The following is a 15,523-nucleotide window of genomic DNA, read 5'->3' on the forward strand; positions in this document are numbered from 1 at the left end:
AGATCAGGTATTAGAGAATATGTAAATAGAAACATTTATCTTCCTTATTTTTCTTAGGTTTGCAGTGCGCCTGGGGAAGCACGATACAAGTTCAACCGAGGATTGTATTCCCTATCCTGATGGTGAGAAGGAATGTGCCGGAGAAAATATCGACATGTCAATGTGATCGAAGAAATGATCCTTCACCAGGGTTTTATCGATCCACTGAATAGATTTTTTCATGATATAGCTCTGACAAGAATGGCTAAACTTGTCGAGTGCTCCAGTAAGGACCCTACTGCACGTTGCAAAGAACTGAAATATTATAGTTATTTTTCCTACAGATTCAATCCATCCGATCTGTTTGCCAATGGATTACAACGAGCGACAGCAAGAGCCTTTTAGATATACAACTACCGGATGGAGCAATTCGGAGGATTTGAAAGAAAACAGTTAACCATGTATCGCTTATTCATTGCCAGCGGACGATGAATGCGTTCTATCTTCGTGTAAAACTGATACCTCAGACGCATATTTGTGCAATTGGGGAAGATTTGCAAAGTTTCTGCACTGCGGAGTCCGGCGGTCTCCTAGGGGCCAGCATTATCGTTGATGGCAGAATGAAATACGTGCAGTTAGGAGTTTATTCCTCCGGTTCGGCAACATGTCGTATGCAATATTTACCTGGAGTTTACATGCGCGTGTCCGTTTATATGGACTGGATAGTAGCAAACATGAAAGCTTAACAGAAGCCAACCGTCGTGAATAGAGTAAGTTAACACACAACTTAACGATGTCACGCGTTACTTGTTCATAGAAAAAATATTAACGGAAAGAGGATTTGATTAAATACCTATTTCGTAAAATATGTGCATTCTGCAATCCTATAATTTCACGGACCACAAACAGGATTTTTCTATCTAACTATTTCCGAGACCATTCATGAACACTTTGCTGGGGTTCATTAAACGGATTGTTTTAAAAAAAATTAATTTCCTTATTTTTGAAGCCGATTGTATTGTTTTTTCGCATAAAATTTTGAAGTTTAGATCAACGCTACAAAAATACCTTTTTTAATTCAGTTCCTCTTTATTGAAATTGTGATTCTGTTAAAATATATTCACTCCCAATGGTGCACATAGACCCAGTTTGCCCTATCAGTGTATGACGAAAGACAGCAGCATCTTTCCATGAGCCAAATTTTGGTTCAAAGAGACCGAAATTGCTTCTGCTTATTAGTAGGATTCTAAACGTTGTGCGAATCGGAAGCAAGCGAAGCACAGATTATCAGTGTCAAGGTTCATTCAGTTAACTTATGAAGTAATTAGAAAACAAGTGCAGCAGCAGTGTTTTCTTCCAAAAGGTCTCTAACACCATTAGATAATGGGCGTCCGACAAGTGCTCACGGCATTGCTATCGATAACGTATGGATGTGCGGTAATATCACGTGAGTGAGTTTAATTGGTTACTTCGGAAAGATTTCTTCTGTTTTTCACGTTTTTATTACTTATACTGCCATACTTTCATAGAATTAGATCCAACATGTCTAACACCGGCCATGGAAAATGGCTTTTGCGTGCCGATCGAGCGCTGTCGGAATATTTACAACGCTTTAAATGGTGGAAATCTAACCCGCAGTAACTGGGTTTACATAACTAAAGCTACCTGCAAATATTTGAGCACTAAGCGCAGCGTTTGCTGCCAACCGGTAGAAATCCTTCCTAGTTTCACCACTAGTGCTACAACTACCACTACGACCACTACTACCACCACCAAGCCAACAACTGAAGCTCTCAGGATCGACCGTAAGTATTTCCTAGAGGGCCGTGTTTTGGTGAATTTGAAGAAAAAATGGTTCGGTAGAACGGAGATAAGACTTTCCACCAGAATTGTAAAAACCCACATGTGTTGGCATGATCGAAGGCGACCGTTCTGCCAAAGCCGATTGTATAGAATGAATAGTAAACTGTGGAACTGTATGGGTATCTTGAACTGCGAAAAGATAATGAATGGTATCAAATGATATAAAGTTGTATCATAAGTTCATGTTTACTTTCCGTACTGCACATGTCAGGATGCAATTTCAATATATCGAATCTTTATTTTGTCGCAATTTTACAGAGTTTGATCCAGTATGTACAACACCAACGAATAAAACTGGCTTCTGCGTGGTGATCTGGCGCTGTCGAAATATTCACCACATTGATTATATGTCCATGGAAGTTGTACGACCTTCCATACGAAACTATATAAAACAAGCAGCTTGCACTCTGCCCGATGATTGGCGCAGCGTTTGCTGTCAACCAGAAGAAGTCCTTCCGCGTCCCATCGACCACAGACTCACAGTTGGGAACGACTCCACTTCAGACGCTGCGCTCAACCGGAAGTTATTCCCAGCGGATATCTGTGGTACGGTTTCGTTTGATAAAATACACAACGGTCATGCGACGAGTCCTTTCGAGTTTCCGTGGATGGTGGTGTTGCGGTACAAAACCGATGCTGGACTTGTCGACCAGTGTGGTGGAACCCTTATCAACGACCGTTATATCCTGACCGCGGCACACTGTGTAAACACCAAGCATAAGTATGAATTGTAAGTAAACTTATATTTAGCTAAATACCACGTTGAAAATTATTATTATTATTATTAAGTTTTAGTTTGCACGGCCAGGCCGTATTAATGCTTCTTCGGCATTCTTGCTTGTCTTGCTCGGTTTGTCAGTGCCTGATACTTGGCCTGGCAACCGCCCTACCGATCAAGACGTATAACATTTACTACATATACTAATTGCGTTGAAAACTATTCTGTTATACGAAATTCTCCTGAATTTTATAAAAGAATTGTGGTAGCGAAACATTTCTATTGATTTCGTTTTCAGGGTGTTCCTGCTTAAGTATTACCAAACTTAGAACAAGATAAATGAATACTTTATCTCTGTAGGCATGTACATTTTTTAAACTATGATTGATTTTTTTTTTCTGCAGATCAAAAGTGCGCCTAGGTGAACATAATAAAACTACAGCCACAGATTGCATCGTTTATATCAGTGGTGAGACGCTATGCGCAGAAGCTTTTGATGTTGACATCGAGAAAATGATCATACATAAAGATTATAATCGACCGACCAAGTTCCTACACGACATTGCACTTATAAGAATGGCTGAAAAGATCAATTTCACTGGTATTATCAAAACTATTTTAAATGTTCTTTCAAGTTACCATCCTAATCTTCATGTCTCATCTTGTTTTCAGATTCAATCAAACCAATTTGCTTGCCAGTGGATGAAAGTGTGAGGCAAGCTCATGTGCCTAAATATGAAATCGCCGGTTGGGGCACGACGGAGGCAAATTACGCTTCCCAAGTGCTGTTAAAGGCCACTGTTGAACCCGAGCCAACCGAAACGTGTGTAATGAAAATGGAACAGATATACAAAACGAATGTTCAAATAAGTGATAGTTGGCAAATGTGTGCGCTTGGCAACAATACTGACTCGTGCGCTGGTGATTCAGGAGGTCCCCTCGGGAGCATCGTTTCTGTTAATGACGCACCGAAATTTGTTCAGTTCGGTATAATTTCTGCCGGATTGAATGTATGCGGCCACGTAAGTTCACCTGGAATTTACACGCGTGTTACTTCGTATATGGACTGGATCCTAGCAAACGTGGAACCGTAAAAGGAGCATATCGACAATGTTGATGATGATATGTATACAAATAGACAAACAACATTTATTTACTGATTTGTACCATTTATTTAAGGCACCGAACCTATGACACGATATGTATGATTTTTTTTATATGTATGATTGAGCGCACACCACTTCGACGGCGTGCTTCGCACTTCTATAATAAACGGCAGAAAGAAGAGTGATTTTACTCGTTTCAGCATTTTCTCGCTTAGTTCCAAAATCAGTTTCCGATAATAATATTAATCCAGCGAATCAATAAAGTAAAGAGTTGAATTTTTATAGTACATTATAAGAAAACTATATAGATAAATTGAAAGTGCCTGCTGCTTCCGAATGTGTAGTCGTTAGCTTCAACATAGCACCGATCGATGGACTTCTGGATAGGATTTCCAATTAAATTTGAAGTTATGTGCAGTATGAGTAGCTCATCCCACGCCCAAATGGGAATTGAAGAGATTAACTCTCTGCAGGGATCTGACCAATCCATAAGATCCAGCTCCATCCTTACAACTCTAGCATAAGCAAAATATTTGTATTAAATGTCAAAATGACAGCTGCGTTCGTCAATAATATCAACAATCCTTATTCTCGTCGAAAAGCGTACTTATTCTAGACAATTTTTCGCATTTATATCCTAGTTTGTAATGTTTTTGCTTCCAAAACTTGGTTTTCCAGCATGAGTCGTATTCAGTGGCGTTTACGCGAGCTTCCTAAAACGATCAGGTATGTGTTGGTCGCCAGTTTCATTCATCATTTTCCTTTGGTGATGTATACCGGTCGTTCGGTATGCATTTAATAATTCTTTCGTCTTTCAGTCAAACCATACGGTTTCGCTGGCAATATGGGAAACAGTGCATTCGGTCGCTCACCTACAATCACCACATGAACCAATCGTATGCATCCGATGTGTGCATGGAGCCGATATTTTGGTTCGTTGACAATTTCACCCATCTCCTAGGGCCGGTAAACGATAAATCTATCTTCTTTTATAACAAAATAAGAACTAACTTGTAATTCACTTCATCGTCACAGTTCTTTGTATTTGCCGTCATTTGCCTGACGACTGCCGTGGTTGTGATATGCTACTGGATCGGACTACCGTATTGGTGGAACAGGAATCGCTACATGACCGTTTTCCTCATGACGGTGGGACACTGGCTGCTACTGAACGTGGCATACAATTTTTATATGGCAGCTTCCACTTCACCGGGATATCCGCCAGAGGTACAGTTAAAGGGCTACGTTACAGTATGAACATTCATGTTAACAAAAATCTCCTCATTCCTGTTTCATACGAATGTGCTTGATTTCGGAATGGTAGAAGGAACTGATCGCAGAAGCTGTTAGCATATGTAAGAAATGCATTTCTCCAAAACCTCCACGAACGCACCATTGCTCGGTGTGCAATCGCTGCGTGCTTAAAATGGACCACCATTGTCGTAAGGCATCGAACACCAATGGATTTAATTTCCTGTTCATCACGACCGTAATTCGCTATCCATTTATTTACAGCATGGCTGAACAACTGTGTTGGGTACAACAATCACCGATATTTTTTCCTCTACATGCTGTACACGTCGATCGGAACGCTCTTCATCATAGCCTTCGGGTTCGAGCTAGGTTATGGTGTATTGTTCCTCGACGAAGGTGGTTGGAAGGAGGTGGAACCATTGCAGGGTCATCCGGTGCGGTTCAATCTCTCGGGGCACATCATTCCAGTGGTGAGTAGAGAATGGGTTTTATAAAAATGCTCCATCGCTGTCATTGATACTGAACACATTTCCATCTAGACTGAAATGAACGACTACGAAAATGATGGCATGGCACCGGCCAAACACGACCTGCCGGTGCCGCAGGCGCACCCTCGTCCAGAAACCCTTCGCGGTGTCATACTGTTTATGGCGCTCATCAACGTAGCGACACTGTTTGCCCTCGGTGCGCTGACGTCATGGCACAGCACGCTGATAACGCGCGGCGAAACCAGCATCGAGGCGCACATCAACAAGTCCGAAACGAAGCGTCTGGCCGCGTTGGACAAAGTGTACCGAAACCCGTACGATTTCGGACCACGCCAGAACTGGCAGCTATTCCTTGGGCTGACCCGTAAGCGAACCTGGTGGCGTCACGTGCTACTGCCATCGTCGCACAAACCGGAGGGGAACGGACTGACATGGTTCACCTATGAACAGACGGTCGACGCAGGTGACGAGTGGCCGTAATGTGGCAGCTGTTTCGAAACGACCGACGAACTAGTCATTTTCAATCGAAATGAAATGCTCAGTACTCAAAGTAAGTAGCTGCATTATTTTATTTCAATAAACCTCATTACTACATTCCGTCAACTTAATAACTGGTGTTGGGTTTTTGTATACTTTAGTATCTTGTGTGAACATATCGCCAAGTCGGTCCCATAGGATCGCTTTTATACGAAATCAAAAGAAAACAAATTAGTTATGTCATGTGTTAGAAAACATGTCTTAGTTGCAGCGAGGGATTTTAAAAATATTCATTTTTAAGCGATCCTTTCTACGCAACGTCAATGTCTGTTACAAACTGTTAAGAGCAGAAAATGTATTTGCTTCGAACCATTGTTAGTTATCGTTCGACAACCCCCTTAATCCATGTTAAATGTTCGGCCAGACGGGACAGCACCGTTACCGTTTGTGGTACCGGTGATGAGGTGGCGGGGCAGCCAACAGTGTAGGACGTTAAGCCGACCACTAACGGAATGCGTGTGCCATTGTGCTCGATCACACCCTCGACCGGATTCCCTGGCACGTCCGGGCAAACCGTGTCGGTCGCATAGTAGTTCTCTACGCAAACGTTTTCCGCGTCCCTAATCGTTCCTCGCACGTTCGGTAGACTGCGACAATCGGCGTTATACATGGCACTGCGTGGATAGACGATGATTTGTCCTACGGGTGGCGATAGTGGATATGGTGGAGTTTTATGTACGTTTTTGAAAGAGGGGTATATGAGACTTACCTTGTTGAGTGCTGCTGCTTCCTAGTGAGTACAGCTTCAAGGGAACCATGTCGGATTTTACCCACAGGCAGGCGGGGATGATGGTGCTAGAAAACTGCACTCGCCGGTCCAAACGCGTCAGAAGGAGATCGTAAGGATCTCCCTGTCTACCGCTGTACGATGGATAGTTGATGATTTCGGACACACCGTAGACGGTGGCGGAGTTTTGTCCCAACCGTACCGAACGCATGCCACGTATCGATAGCAGGCAACTGGCGGCGCTTATCACGTACAGGTCACTCACCAACACGCCCGTGCATGGCCACAAGTTTTTCTGCACGTTGCCGATGGCAACGATATGCGGATACTCGTCCGCTCCCGCCGGTCGCCCTTCCGAGGGAATGTACTCATACTCTTCCGTAGGCACTCGGCGATACTGTCTCCAGTATGACACGCAGCTGTTCAACGTGTATCCGGTATTGGGACGGTTGGGTCCCATTGTTTGCGCCATGGATCCTGACAGACGTGTCGGTCGGGTCAGTGTGTTTGGGGTTGGGCAGCAAACGATCGGTTCGGTACTGTGCCGGCAGATTGAAACCACTGGCCCCATTAGCTGCTTGGAACAACTGCTGTACGGTATGCAAACGCCTCTTCTTGCATCCGGTAGCTCACACGATTGCTGCTGCACGACATCATCTTCTTCCGACTGTGGGAACCAAATTTGTCGACGCGACCTACTCTGCGCCCTTTGGTTACGTTCGCCCAGAACTATTCCCTCGATCCAGTCGATATGGGACGCTATCTTGACGTAGTACGCTTCCGACCCGAAGCCACAGTCGTCGCCGGCAACGGTCAAGCCAAACACGTACGAAAAGTAACGATCGTGATGCCAGATTTCCCGCTCCAGAGGGCCGCCGTGTTCGATCTAGAAATTGGATTGGTCTCTTCGTGAGCAATGAAACGAAAAAGGCACAAACCTCACCGCGATAAGTAACTTACCCGACACGTTCCCGGAACAAGGGACTGATTGTTTCTGGTGCACATGACCTTGTTACTACTTTGTAGCTCACAGGAACTGCTATCGGCTCGCATTCGCGTCAAGACCAAGGTGTTGTCTGTGGTAAACATATTCCAAGATCGTTTATGAAAGGATTGGTGAAGTGAAAATGACGATTTGATGACGATGAAATAGTTTTAAATTGTACAGGATAATTGGTTATACCTGTCACTAAACAGGTTGATTTTGTTAGTAGTCTAAAAGGTTCCTTTTTTTTTTGTAAAAAATATTACGTAGTCTATCAGTTAGTTTGATCTACTTACTGCTGGAATTCGGTGCATCTTCCATGACAAAGTTGTTCATATTATAAGGACCCAGTCCGGCCATTTCATAGAACGGTAGCTCCACCGATTCCGTGTTCATAATACAGGCTGGCAATGCGTTTGGTTGAATACTGGGAGTAGAAAAAGAAAATAACGGAATTAGACTGGGTCACTTAATGGCCGATCGGTAGAATGTTTTTCTACTTACTTAACGTTCGTCTGCAACTTCACAAGTGCAATGTCGTTCTCTACCACGGCATCGTTTCGGTAGTTCGGGTGTTTGATAAACCGTTCAATTTTGATAACCTGCGCATGCGGATGATCCTGAAAGATGTCCAAATCGCCTACCTTGACGTAGTCTGGCGTTTTGTTCAGAACGAAACGATCGCAGTGCGCCACCGTGAGCACGTAGTTTTCGTTGATCAGCACCCCGCCGCAGTTCCACTGTATCCGCCCGTTAGCGGTGCTGTAGCCCAGGTAGACGCGATGCTTCGCCACCGTTTCCAGGTCCATGTAGCTTTTCTCCGGCTCGACGAACAGCTTGTCACCGAGGCGGTTCGCGATCATTGCCGTCTCGATCTCGCGCTGGTTGAGGTGGCGTGCAGAACAGGCTGTTTGTTTTTCGAGTACAATCGTCAGTGGCAGTTAGCTACATAGTTACCAGCTCGCATCAAGTTCACTCACCTCTGGAGTCGTACGAGTTGCCCGTTTCCGTTTGTATCCAGCTAATGTAGGACGATACCCGAGTGTAGACGGCCGGCGTACCGGTGCCACAGAATCGCCCGAACGAGGTAACGCCCACGATGAACGGCACCAGTCGGTTGTTGGCCATCAGCTTGATCTGGAGTGGCCCACCGGAATCGCCGTAGCACGTGTCCATCCTGGGATCCGATGCACACATCTGCTGCTCGATTAGTCCCTGGCGACGACGGCGGGCGGCTGGGTAGAATTGAGTGCACGCGGCGTTAGTGACCGGCGAGAGCTCTACCTTCAAGAGGATCGGTGTACGTTCACCGGCGAATCGGGTTAAGCCGAACCCAGCCGCTTCCATCCGACGGAACGGTATACGCGACCCGGTCCAGAGGCAGCCGGGTAGTACGGCACTGGTTAGTGTGGCGGCGCGGTCGAGCGTAACGAGCGCTATGTCGTGGTATTCGGCACGGAACTCGTGCTCCGGATGGCGCTTGAAGCTCTCGATACCGAACTCTTGCGCAAACTGGTTTTCTGGATCGTACAGTCTAGCCGTAATGTCAATCACTCCTAAACGAACGATGGTTGGCGGTATGCTGCAAGTTGAAGGACATATACGATAATAATAGAATCTCAGAAATGATAATACGCCATCGCAGGTTAAACCGGGTACGTCACTCTGTGACATTTATGCAATTTCCTTCCGTATTTTTCGTGGCTTGCTAGGGTTCATGGGCTTAAACGCATCACTTACCCGTCGTCATTAACCGCACAATGGGCAGCGGTAAGGACGTGGCGTGGAGTGATTAGGGATCCACCGCAATCGAAGCTAATCGAGCCATTGGCCAGCGGCCAACCGATCGCGGCCATATGTGCGAATTCACCCTGTCTGACCGGAACGCCGTAGATCGGATACACGAGATAGTAATCACCATACTTGTGGTAGCGCAGGTGACAATCTGGAACAGCAGGCGGTGAGCGATAAATCCCTCTAATTAGATAGACCCAGACGCGCTCCGATCGATAGAACGACGACTACAAACTCACCATTCAGTGTCTGGCGTACCGTCGGCATAAACGCTTTGTTGATATCCGTCGGGAATATCTGTTCCGCCGGTTGAATCCGACAATGGGCAACGTGAAGGAAACCGAATAGCACAGCCAGCAACAACCTGCGATTGCTTTCCGGCTTGCGGATGGATTTATTAATCCCCGCCATCACTACTGCGCCTGACAGAAGCACCGTCTTCTAAGGAAGCGACCGGTCGTGCTCACAGTTAGCTCGATACTGGATCCGTCCAAAACGGTTTCCCCCCGTCGAGAGTATAAACATCCGCATCTCTACACGCACACAATAACTTTACCCGGACGACGAAGATCAACACCTTCTCGCGGGGCGACGATCGACGATTTGATCGTGATGCATTTTTATGTCGGTCGTTTCAGGGAACTTTTTGGACCGAATGATGACCGAGGGGTAGTGGTGGTGGTATTGTTGACTAGTTTTTAAATTTTTTCTGAATGATAGCCATTGATTCACACAGAAACCCATGTGTAATTAGTGTGGCGACGTTGTGTGAAACCACATTAGCCGAGACATCTTGCTCCAAAGACTGGTAATTAACTTCAAACCGATGTGTGTAGGGAATTACATTCACGCTGCAAAATATTATATTGTTTTTTTGTGATTTCATGTGATTTTTTCTTTTATGTGATAGAAAAACAATTAAAATTTAAATTATTCTAATGGAGTGTGCTGATGTAATAACAAAAAGCCCTCGGATACCAAATAGAAAACATGAACCCGATGAAACCGAACAATCAAATTATTACCTCATCTTTTCATGCATATTGTGAAAACAATAAAGCATAGCCAACTAATCCTAATTATTATTCGTTTCGCAAATTTTATGCATATCTATTTTTTGATCTAACTATTTTTAATTTTCGGGCAATTTTAAACTCACAGCCCGAGTAAGCTGATGCGTTGAAAATATGATAAAATTGAACTGTGAATGTGGAGTTGTTAGCTCTCTACTTGTATGGTCTGTCCCACTTAAGAAATAAAATGATGATAGAAATTCAGCGAGCTAAGAAGTAGGCCGGGGATTTCCAACTACGACAACGAACTGACATCATTTCAGCTGGAAATCAAACATCTTTATTTGCTTAAATTTTGAATCGTCGCAAAAGCTTCGAAAAACATCGTTCAATTTCAATGATGACAGCTTATTACATTCTTTATTAAGTACATTGAAGCCAGAAATTCGGTTTTATCATTTATTTTAAGTATTTAAATCAATCACCGATCCAAAAATCATACATTTAGTTGTGATCTTGTCTTAATATTTAAATCAAATCCTCTGTCATGTTAATAAACATTTCCGAATCATGTAAAACGTGTGAGGTTAACCTTGAGCTGCCACCGAACATTCGCCACTGCCCTCTGGGTGGTTTCATATTAGGCAAAACCATCTAACTGGTTTTTGGTCGGGAAGAACGAACGAATACTCTGGGAATTTTGGTCGTTTCCACGTGCTCACGATCAGTGACGTCGGTTCCGCGGTGGGAAGGTTCAACGCAATTGATCTTGCTCGACGTCTTCTCCAGTTAGTAGCGGCTAAAACAACCTGTAAAATGAAAGGACATAAAAATGCGAGCAACAGGAAAACACATCCATGTGTGTTTAACACGTTAAGCGCTACGCGCAAATTGTACTACTTCCCGTTCTGCCAGCGATTCGTAGAAACGCCGGCCTAATCAACGGGCTCTGTCGGCCTGAGCAGACCGACGCCGGCTTACGGGGAAGAACACTGTCGGCCCCACGGGGCCGACGTAGCGCTTAACGTGTTAACGAATGGTCGTAAAACGGATTCGTTTTATTTTGGCTTACCAGCAGCATCTAGCGGAAGATTGGTGACCGTTTCCAGCCACTCGTAGTAGGAACCGTAGCGTGTGTAAACGGCCGGACTTTTGACACCACACGCCTTCCCAATCGATCGGTGGCCAATCAGGAAGGGTACTCTTTTCCCGTTTTGCGTGACCGTGTACTGCAGCGGTGAGCTGTGCAGGGTCTAAATAAAGATGCAAATCATCTCATGTGGTTAGCAGACAAGCGGGAAGGAAGAAACTTGCTAAATAACACCAATTGCTACACTTACCGAGCATTCCTTCGTGTTTGGGTTCATCGCACAGAAACAACATAGCAGCACGCCAAAGCGTAGCTTCGGAATGGGATTGTAGTATTCGTGGCACTTGTCGGATGCCACCACGTCCAGGTCCGTCGTTTGCAGTGATAGCCCGCGACCATTCGAACCATCCCCTACCAGCTGCACCGTGCCCCGCTGGATGTGCGGTCGTAGAACGCAAGCCGGTTTGAACGTGCCGGGATTGACGCTGTCGGGGTTTCTATCCAGGAAAAAGATGGCCATATTGTGGTACTCGAACTGCGGTTTGTAGCGATAGTGCAGCGTGTGGTTGGCGATGCGAAGGTTCAGGGCGTTGTTTGTGCCCGCCCCGAAGCGTGCCGTGTCGAGCGGTGGTTGATTCTTTCCCGTGGCACAGTGTGCCCCGGCCACCACGATGTTCCGGCCGAGGTACGACCCACCGCATCGGAACTCGCGCGTTCCATCTGCACGGGTAGAACCAAGAAGCACCTGCGTTCATACCGATATCATAATTTTAAAAGGGGTTTTGAATGTTTGCCCTCTTGACTTGATTTTATGAACTTACAATGTGCGACGTTTCGTCGTTGCTTTGAGATGCCGCTCTTTGACCAACAGTGGCCTGAGGATGTAATGTGAGAAACACGTAAAGCAACGAAAACAGCAACAACGCGAACGACCTCATCTTGCCACCACGATCGAAACACGAAGACTGCGTGCAACGGACGCGACAGAACGTACCTGGAACCTGTCGGATCTGGTTGTTCAGAGGTATTGGTGATGGGACATCCCCCGCCGGGGGTTGGTTCAACACTCGTGCATAGTATCATGTGTTGCTGAACCGGAATTGTCAGCCAGACTAGTTTACTACGTTCAATCCGTGCCAAGTAAATGGGATGGGGTCAAATGGTTTACAAGATTGGCAACCATTCTGAGATAAGTACCGCGAAAAAAGAGAAGCATTGTTCACATCCTCAATGAATGAGAAATTTGTGCTTGCGAAAAGCGGTTCTAGCGTCAACATTATAATATAAAAAATCAAATTAATGCATAAATCCAAGTGCAGAGCTTTATTGTTTTTAGTGCGATTTATAAAGATGTACGGAAAAACCAAAGCGTTTGTTTCGTTTTTAATTAGTTCGAATTACGTTAATTTGAGAGTTTATTATATTTATTTTAAAGTAGCCATAAATAGAAACTCGAAATTCATCAATATGTTGAGATAATTTATGCCTTCTTTTATGAATTTATGAAACACCACACCACAGGTGTGGGATCGAATCTCGAGTCTGGCACCCTCCAGTATTACGAACGGCTGACCACCGATCTATAATATACCGTCTTTCGGTCACACAAACTCTCTTCGGAGGGAGGCCTTGTCCCACTAGGGGATGTCGTGCCACTTAAATAAAAAAAAATAAACAAATAAAATTTGTTCGTATGTTTTTATAATTTTTACCATTTGTTCAATAAATATGTTTTGGGCCATAGGATATTTTTATGTTTTGCTTAATGCAACATCAATTAAAGCTAGTGTTTAACAAATTCATTCATTCATAACAAGTTAAGTATATAACGGAAATTAAATATTGCATAGGTTATACTTTTTATAAGTATTCAAGTAAAACTCCGAAAATCCATTGACATTTTATTTTCATTGATAATTATAATTACGGTTCTTTAAACGGTAATAAGTGTAGGAATATCCTTTTGAACTACATAGAATGTTCGTTTCTCTCCAAGAAGACCCCAGATTACTGCAATATTCTCGATCACAAAATTGACCGGAATGGTGCAGATTACACCTACTGCACATAGTAGAAAGTATCGTAGCTTAAACCGTAACAGTGAGAACGACTTGATCATACCGAATAAGTACATGTAAATTGTAACGCTGGTGATAAACGCACAAACCATATCGAGCAGTTTGGAAGATGGTATGGGGTAGATGGTAGCAAGCACTAAGTTTAACGACGACAGGGGCAGCGTGATCCAGGAGCACAGGTTGATGCCGAGCAGGAACTTGTTGTACAGCGGGATCGCCGATGAACAGACCACGAGCAGAATGCCCTGAAGCCAGCGTTTCCTCTGCCGGAGCAAATCTTGCAGGGTGAAAGGGGACTTTTCGTGCATTTCTCCTTCGATGAAGTTAAAAGTGTAGCCGCGGGCGAAGGCTCGCATCGCGAAATAGCAATCCTCCGCTACGGATCCCTCAGGACCGTGATCGAATGAGACATCCTTTTCGGCAACCAGCTGCGTCACCACGTACGATCCTTTCCAGCCGAACAACGGCCTATGGAACAGCTTGAACTGCAACCGCAGCTTCCCCATATCATCCGACACTCGGTAGCTATCCGCTAGCGTTGTCAGCCAGTTGACTATGGGTTCGTTTGCGTAGGTAATCATCCCCTGCCCAAACGGGTGCTTCCCGTCCAGCACAAAGTTTATAATGCCCCGCACGCTATCCTTCGTCAGCAGGGTTTCTTCGTCCAGGTGCACTACCCAGTGTTCGTCATGTAACACATTGACTTCATCCTCGAGGCAGTACTGCAGTGCACGCGCTTTGAACAACGCACCAGTTTTCGTGTGATAACGAGGTGGCACTATGATCTCGCGAATCCATCGATCGCGCCCGAGCCCAATCGGCCTGTCGGTGATGACTTCGATGTGGAACTTTTCCAGACCCGTTTCGAGACAAGTGTTCAAGTTCCGAAGGACGTTTCTCCTTACCAGGTTCGGATAATCACCGCGCGTCACGACTCGCACACAGATCGGCGGGCAATACAATGGAGAACCGTTGAGGATAACCTGATCCGGAAAAGCATTATAAAGCACCAGCCCGAATAAATTGAACAGCGTCTGCGGCAGGGCTAGGATGATTGGTAGTCGCAGAAGATATAGTATCCACGTGCCCAACACTCCGTAGCTAACCCATGGATCAAAGGAGTCAAAAGTGCTGTCGTCCTTACTTCCGGAATACAGCATAAACATCACAACTATCGAAAATAGCAGCAGACAATGTAGGACATGCTTCATGATGGAATTCAACATGTTGCAACAGCATTCTGTCCGGTTTCGATCATCCTCACACAGATACTTCTCTTCTTCAATCTTTCTTTTTTCGTAGGGTTCGTCTCTTGTTTGACTTTTGCTACATTTGAACGTTCTGTTGATTTTTAGATTTGAGTAACTTTGAAAAAATATTATGGTTGCTTTGATGTAACTGATGCATAGCGAGGCGTACGTAGATAATATTGTAAAAATGATTTAAAAAGGAGGCACATAACTCCGCAAAGGGTCCCAAAGGTCTACAAACTGTTGGGTTCCGAATTGAAGTAATCTGCCTGTGACCCGTTACAATGCTTGTAAGTAGGTCGAAATTTGAGATAAATCATTTTATCTTGCATTGTTTTGCTAACCTATAACTTGTTATCAATAGCTAATGCCCTGCACTATCATTAAACTTATGCTATATAACAAAAGATATGTTCGATTCAATTTGTGATAAGCTTACGATTGCATGAATGTCCAGATATAGCTCTATCACAAGATAAGCCAAAAAGTGAAGATCATCTCAACAAGCTATTTGTCTGATAAGAACAATAAGTGCAACTTAGGCGTGTGGGAGCTTAACGATTCGTTCGATTGTCATTTTTATTGACAAGTTTTTTAATCTTATCGCTACAAAATAACCCTAGCCCTGGGGGAATGTAAGC

General features: G+C 44.5%; 5 protein-coding genes across 7 annotated transcripts in view; 2 read left to right on the forward strand and 3 right to left on the reverse strand.

Moving 5' to 3' along the window:
* Positions 1–1,362: 1,362 nt before the first annotated feature.
* Positions 1,363–3,654, forward strand: LOC131265002 (serine protease easter-like). Its single transcript, XM_058267264.1, has 5 exons — positions 1,363–1,426; positions 1,509–1,784; positions 2,347–2,572; positions 2,965–3,161; positions 3,233–3,654. The coding sequence occupies exons 1-5, from the start codon at positions 1,363–1,365 to the stop codon at positions 3,652–3,654; spliced, it is 1,185 nt and encodes a 394-aa protein (XP_058123247.1).
* A 604-nt stretch (positions 3,655–4,258) lies between these two features.
* LOC131265968 (palmitoyltransferase ZDHHC16) overlaps positions 4,259–15,523 on the forward strand; it is a 46,568-nt gene continuing 35,303 nt past the window's right edge. For 2 of the 3 annotated variants that reach the window (XR_009178352.1, XR_009178353.1), the window contains exons 1-6: positions 4,259–4,392; positions 4,485–4,632; positions 4,702–4,893; positions 4,991–5,108; positions 5,182–5,390; positions 5,460–5,958. Coding sequence is in view for 1 of the 3 variants with exons in the window: in XM_058268285.1 (XP_058124268.1) it covers positions 4,346–4,392; positions 4,485–4,632; positions 4,702–4,893; positions 4,991–5,108; positions 5,182–5,390; positions 5,460–5,888 (1,143 nt within the window). In the remaining 2 variants the exon portion in view is untranslated. Of the gene's footprint in view, positions 4,393–4,484; positions 4,633–4,701; positions 4,894–4,990; positions 5,109–5,181; positions 5,391–5,459; positions 6,027–15,523 lie in introns of those variants that run through there. The other variant, XM_058268285.1, reaches the window with a different exon arrangement.
* Positions 6,121–9,862, reverse strand: LOC131265003 (uncharacterized). The gene is made up of 8 exons (XM_058267265.1): positions 9,691–9,862; positions 9,398–9,602; positions 8,638–9,239; positions 8,162–8,564; positions 7,954–8,084; positions 7,633–7,748; positions 6,655–7,558; positions 6,121–6,584 (listed from the first exon to the last, which is right to left on the reverse strand). Exons 1-8 carry the CDS (start codon positions 9,860–9,862, stop codon positions 6,265–6,267), a joined length of 2,853 nt encoding a protein of 950 aa, XP_058123248.1. The 3' UTR covers positions 6,121–6,264.
* Positions 10,953–12,492, reverse strand: LOC131265004 (serine protease snake-like). The gene is made up of 4 exons (XM_058267266.1): positions 12,376–12,492; positions 11,805–12,299; positions 11,537–11,717; positions 10,953–11,273 (listed from the first exon to the last, which is right to left on the reverse strand). Exons 1-4 carry the CDS (start codon positions 12,490–12,492, stop codon positions 11,254–11,256), a joined length of 813 nt encoding a protein of 270 aa, XP_058123249.1. The 3' UTR covers positions 10,953–11,253.
* LOC131265967 (beta-1,4-mannosyltransferase egh-like) lies at positions 13,488–14,858 on the reverse strand. Its single transcript, XM_058268284.1, has one exon. It carries the CDS (start codon positions 14,856–14,858, stop codon positions 13,488–13,490), a length of 1,371 nt encoding a protein of 456 aa, XP_058124267.1.

This window comes from Anopheles coustani, chromosome 2 (genome assembly GCF_943734705.1).
Source record: "Anopheles coustani chromosome 2, idAnoCousDA_361_x.2, whole genome shotgun sequence".
NCBI classification, from domain to species: Eukaryota; Metazoa; Arthropoda; class Insecta; order Diptera; family Culicidae; genus Anopheles; species Anopheles coustani.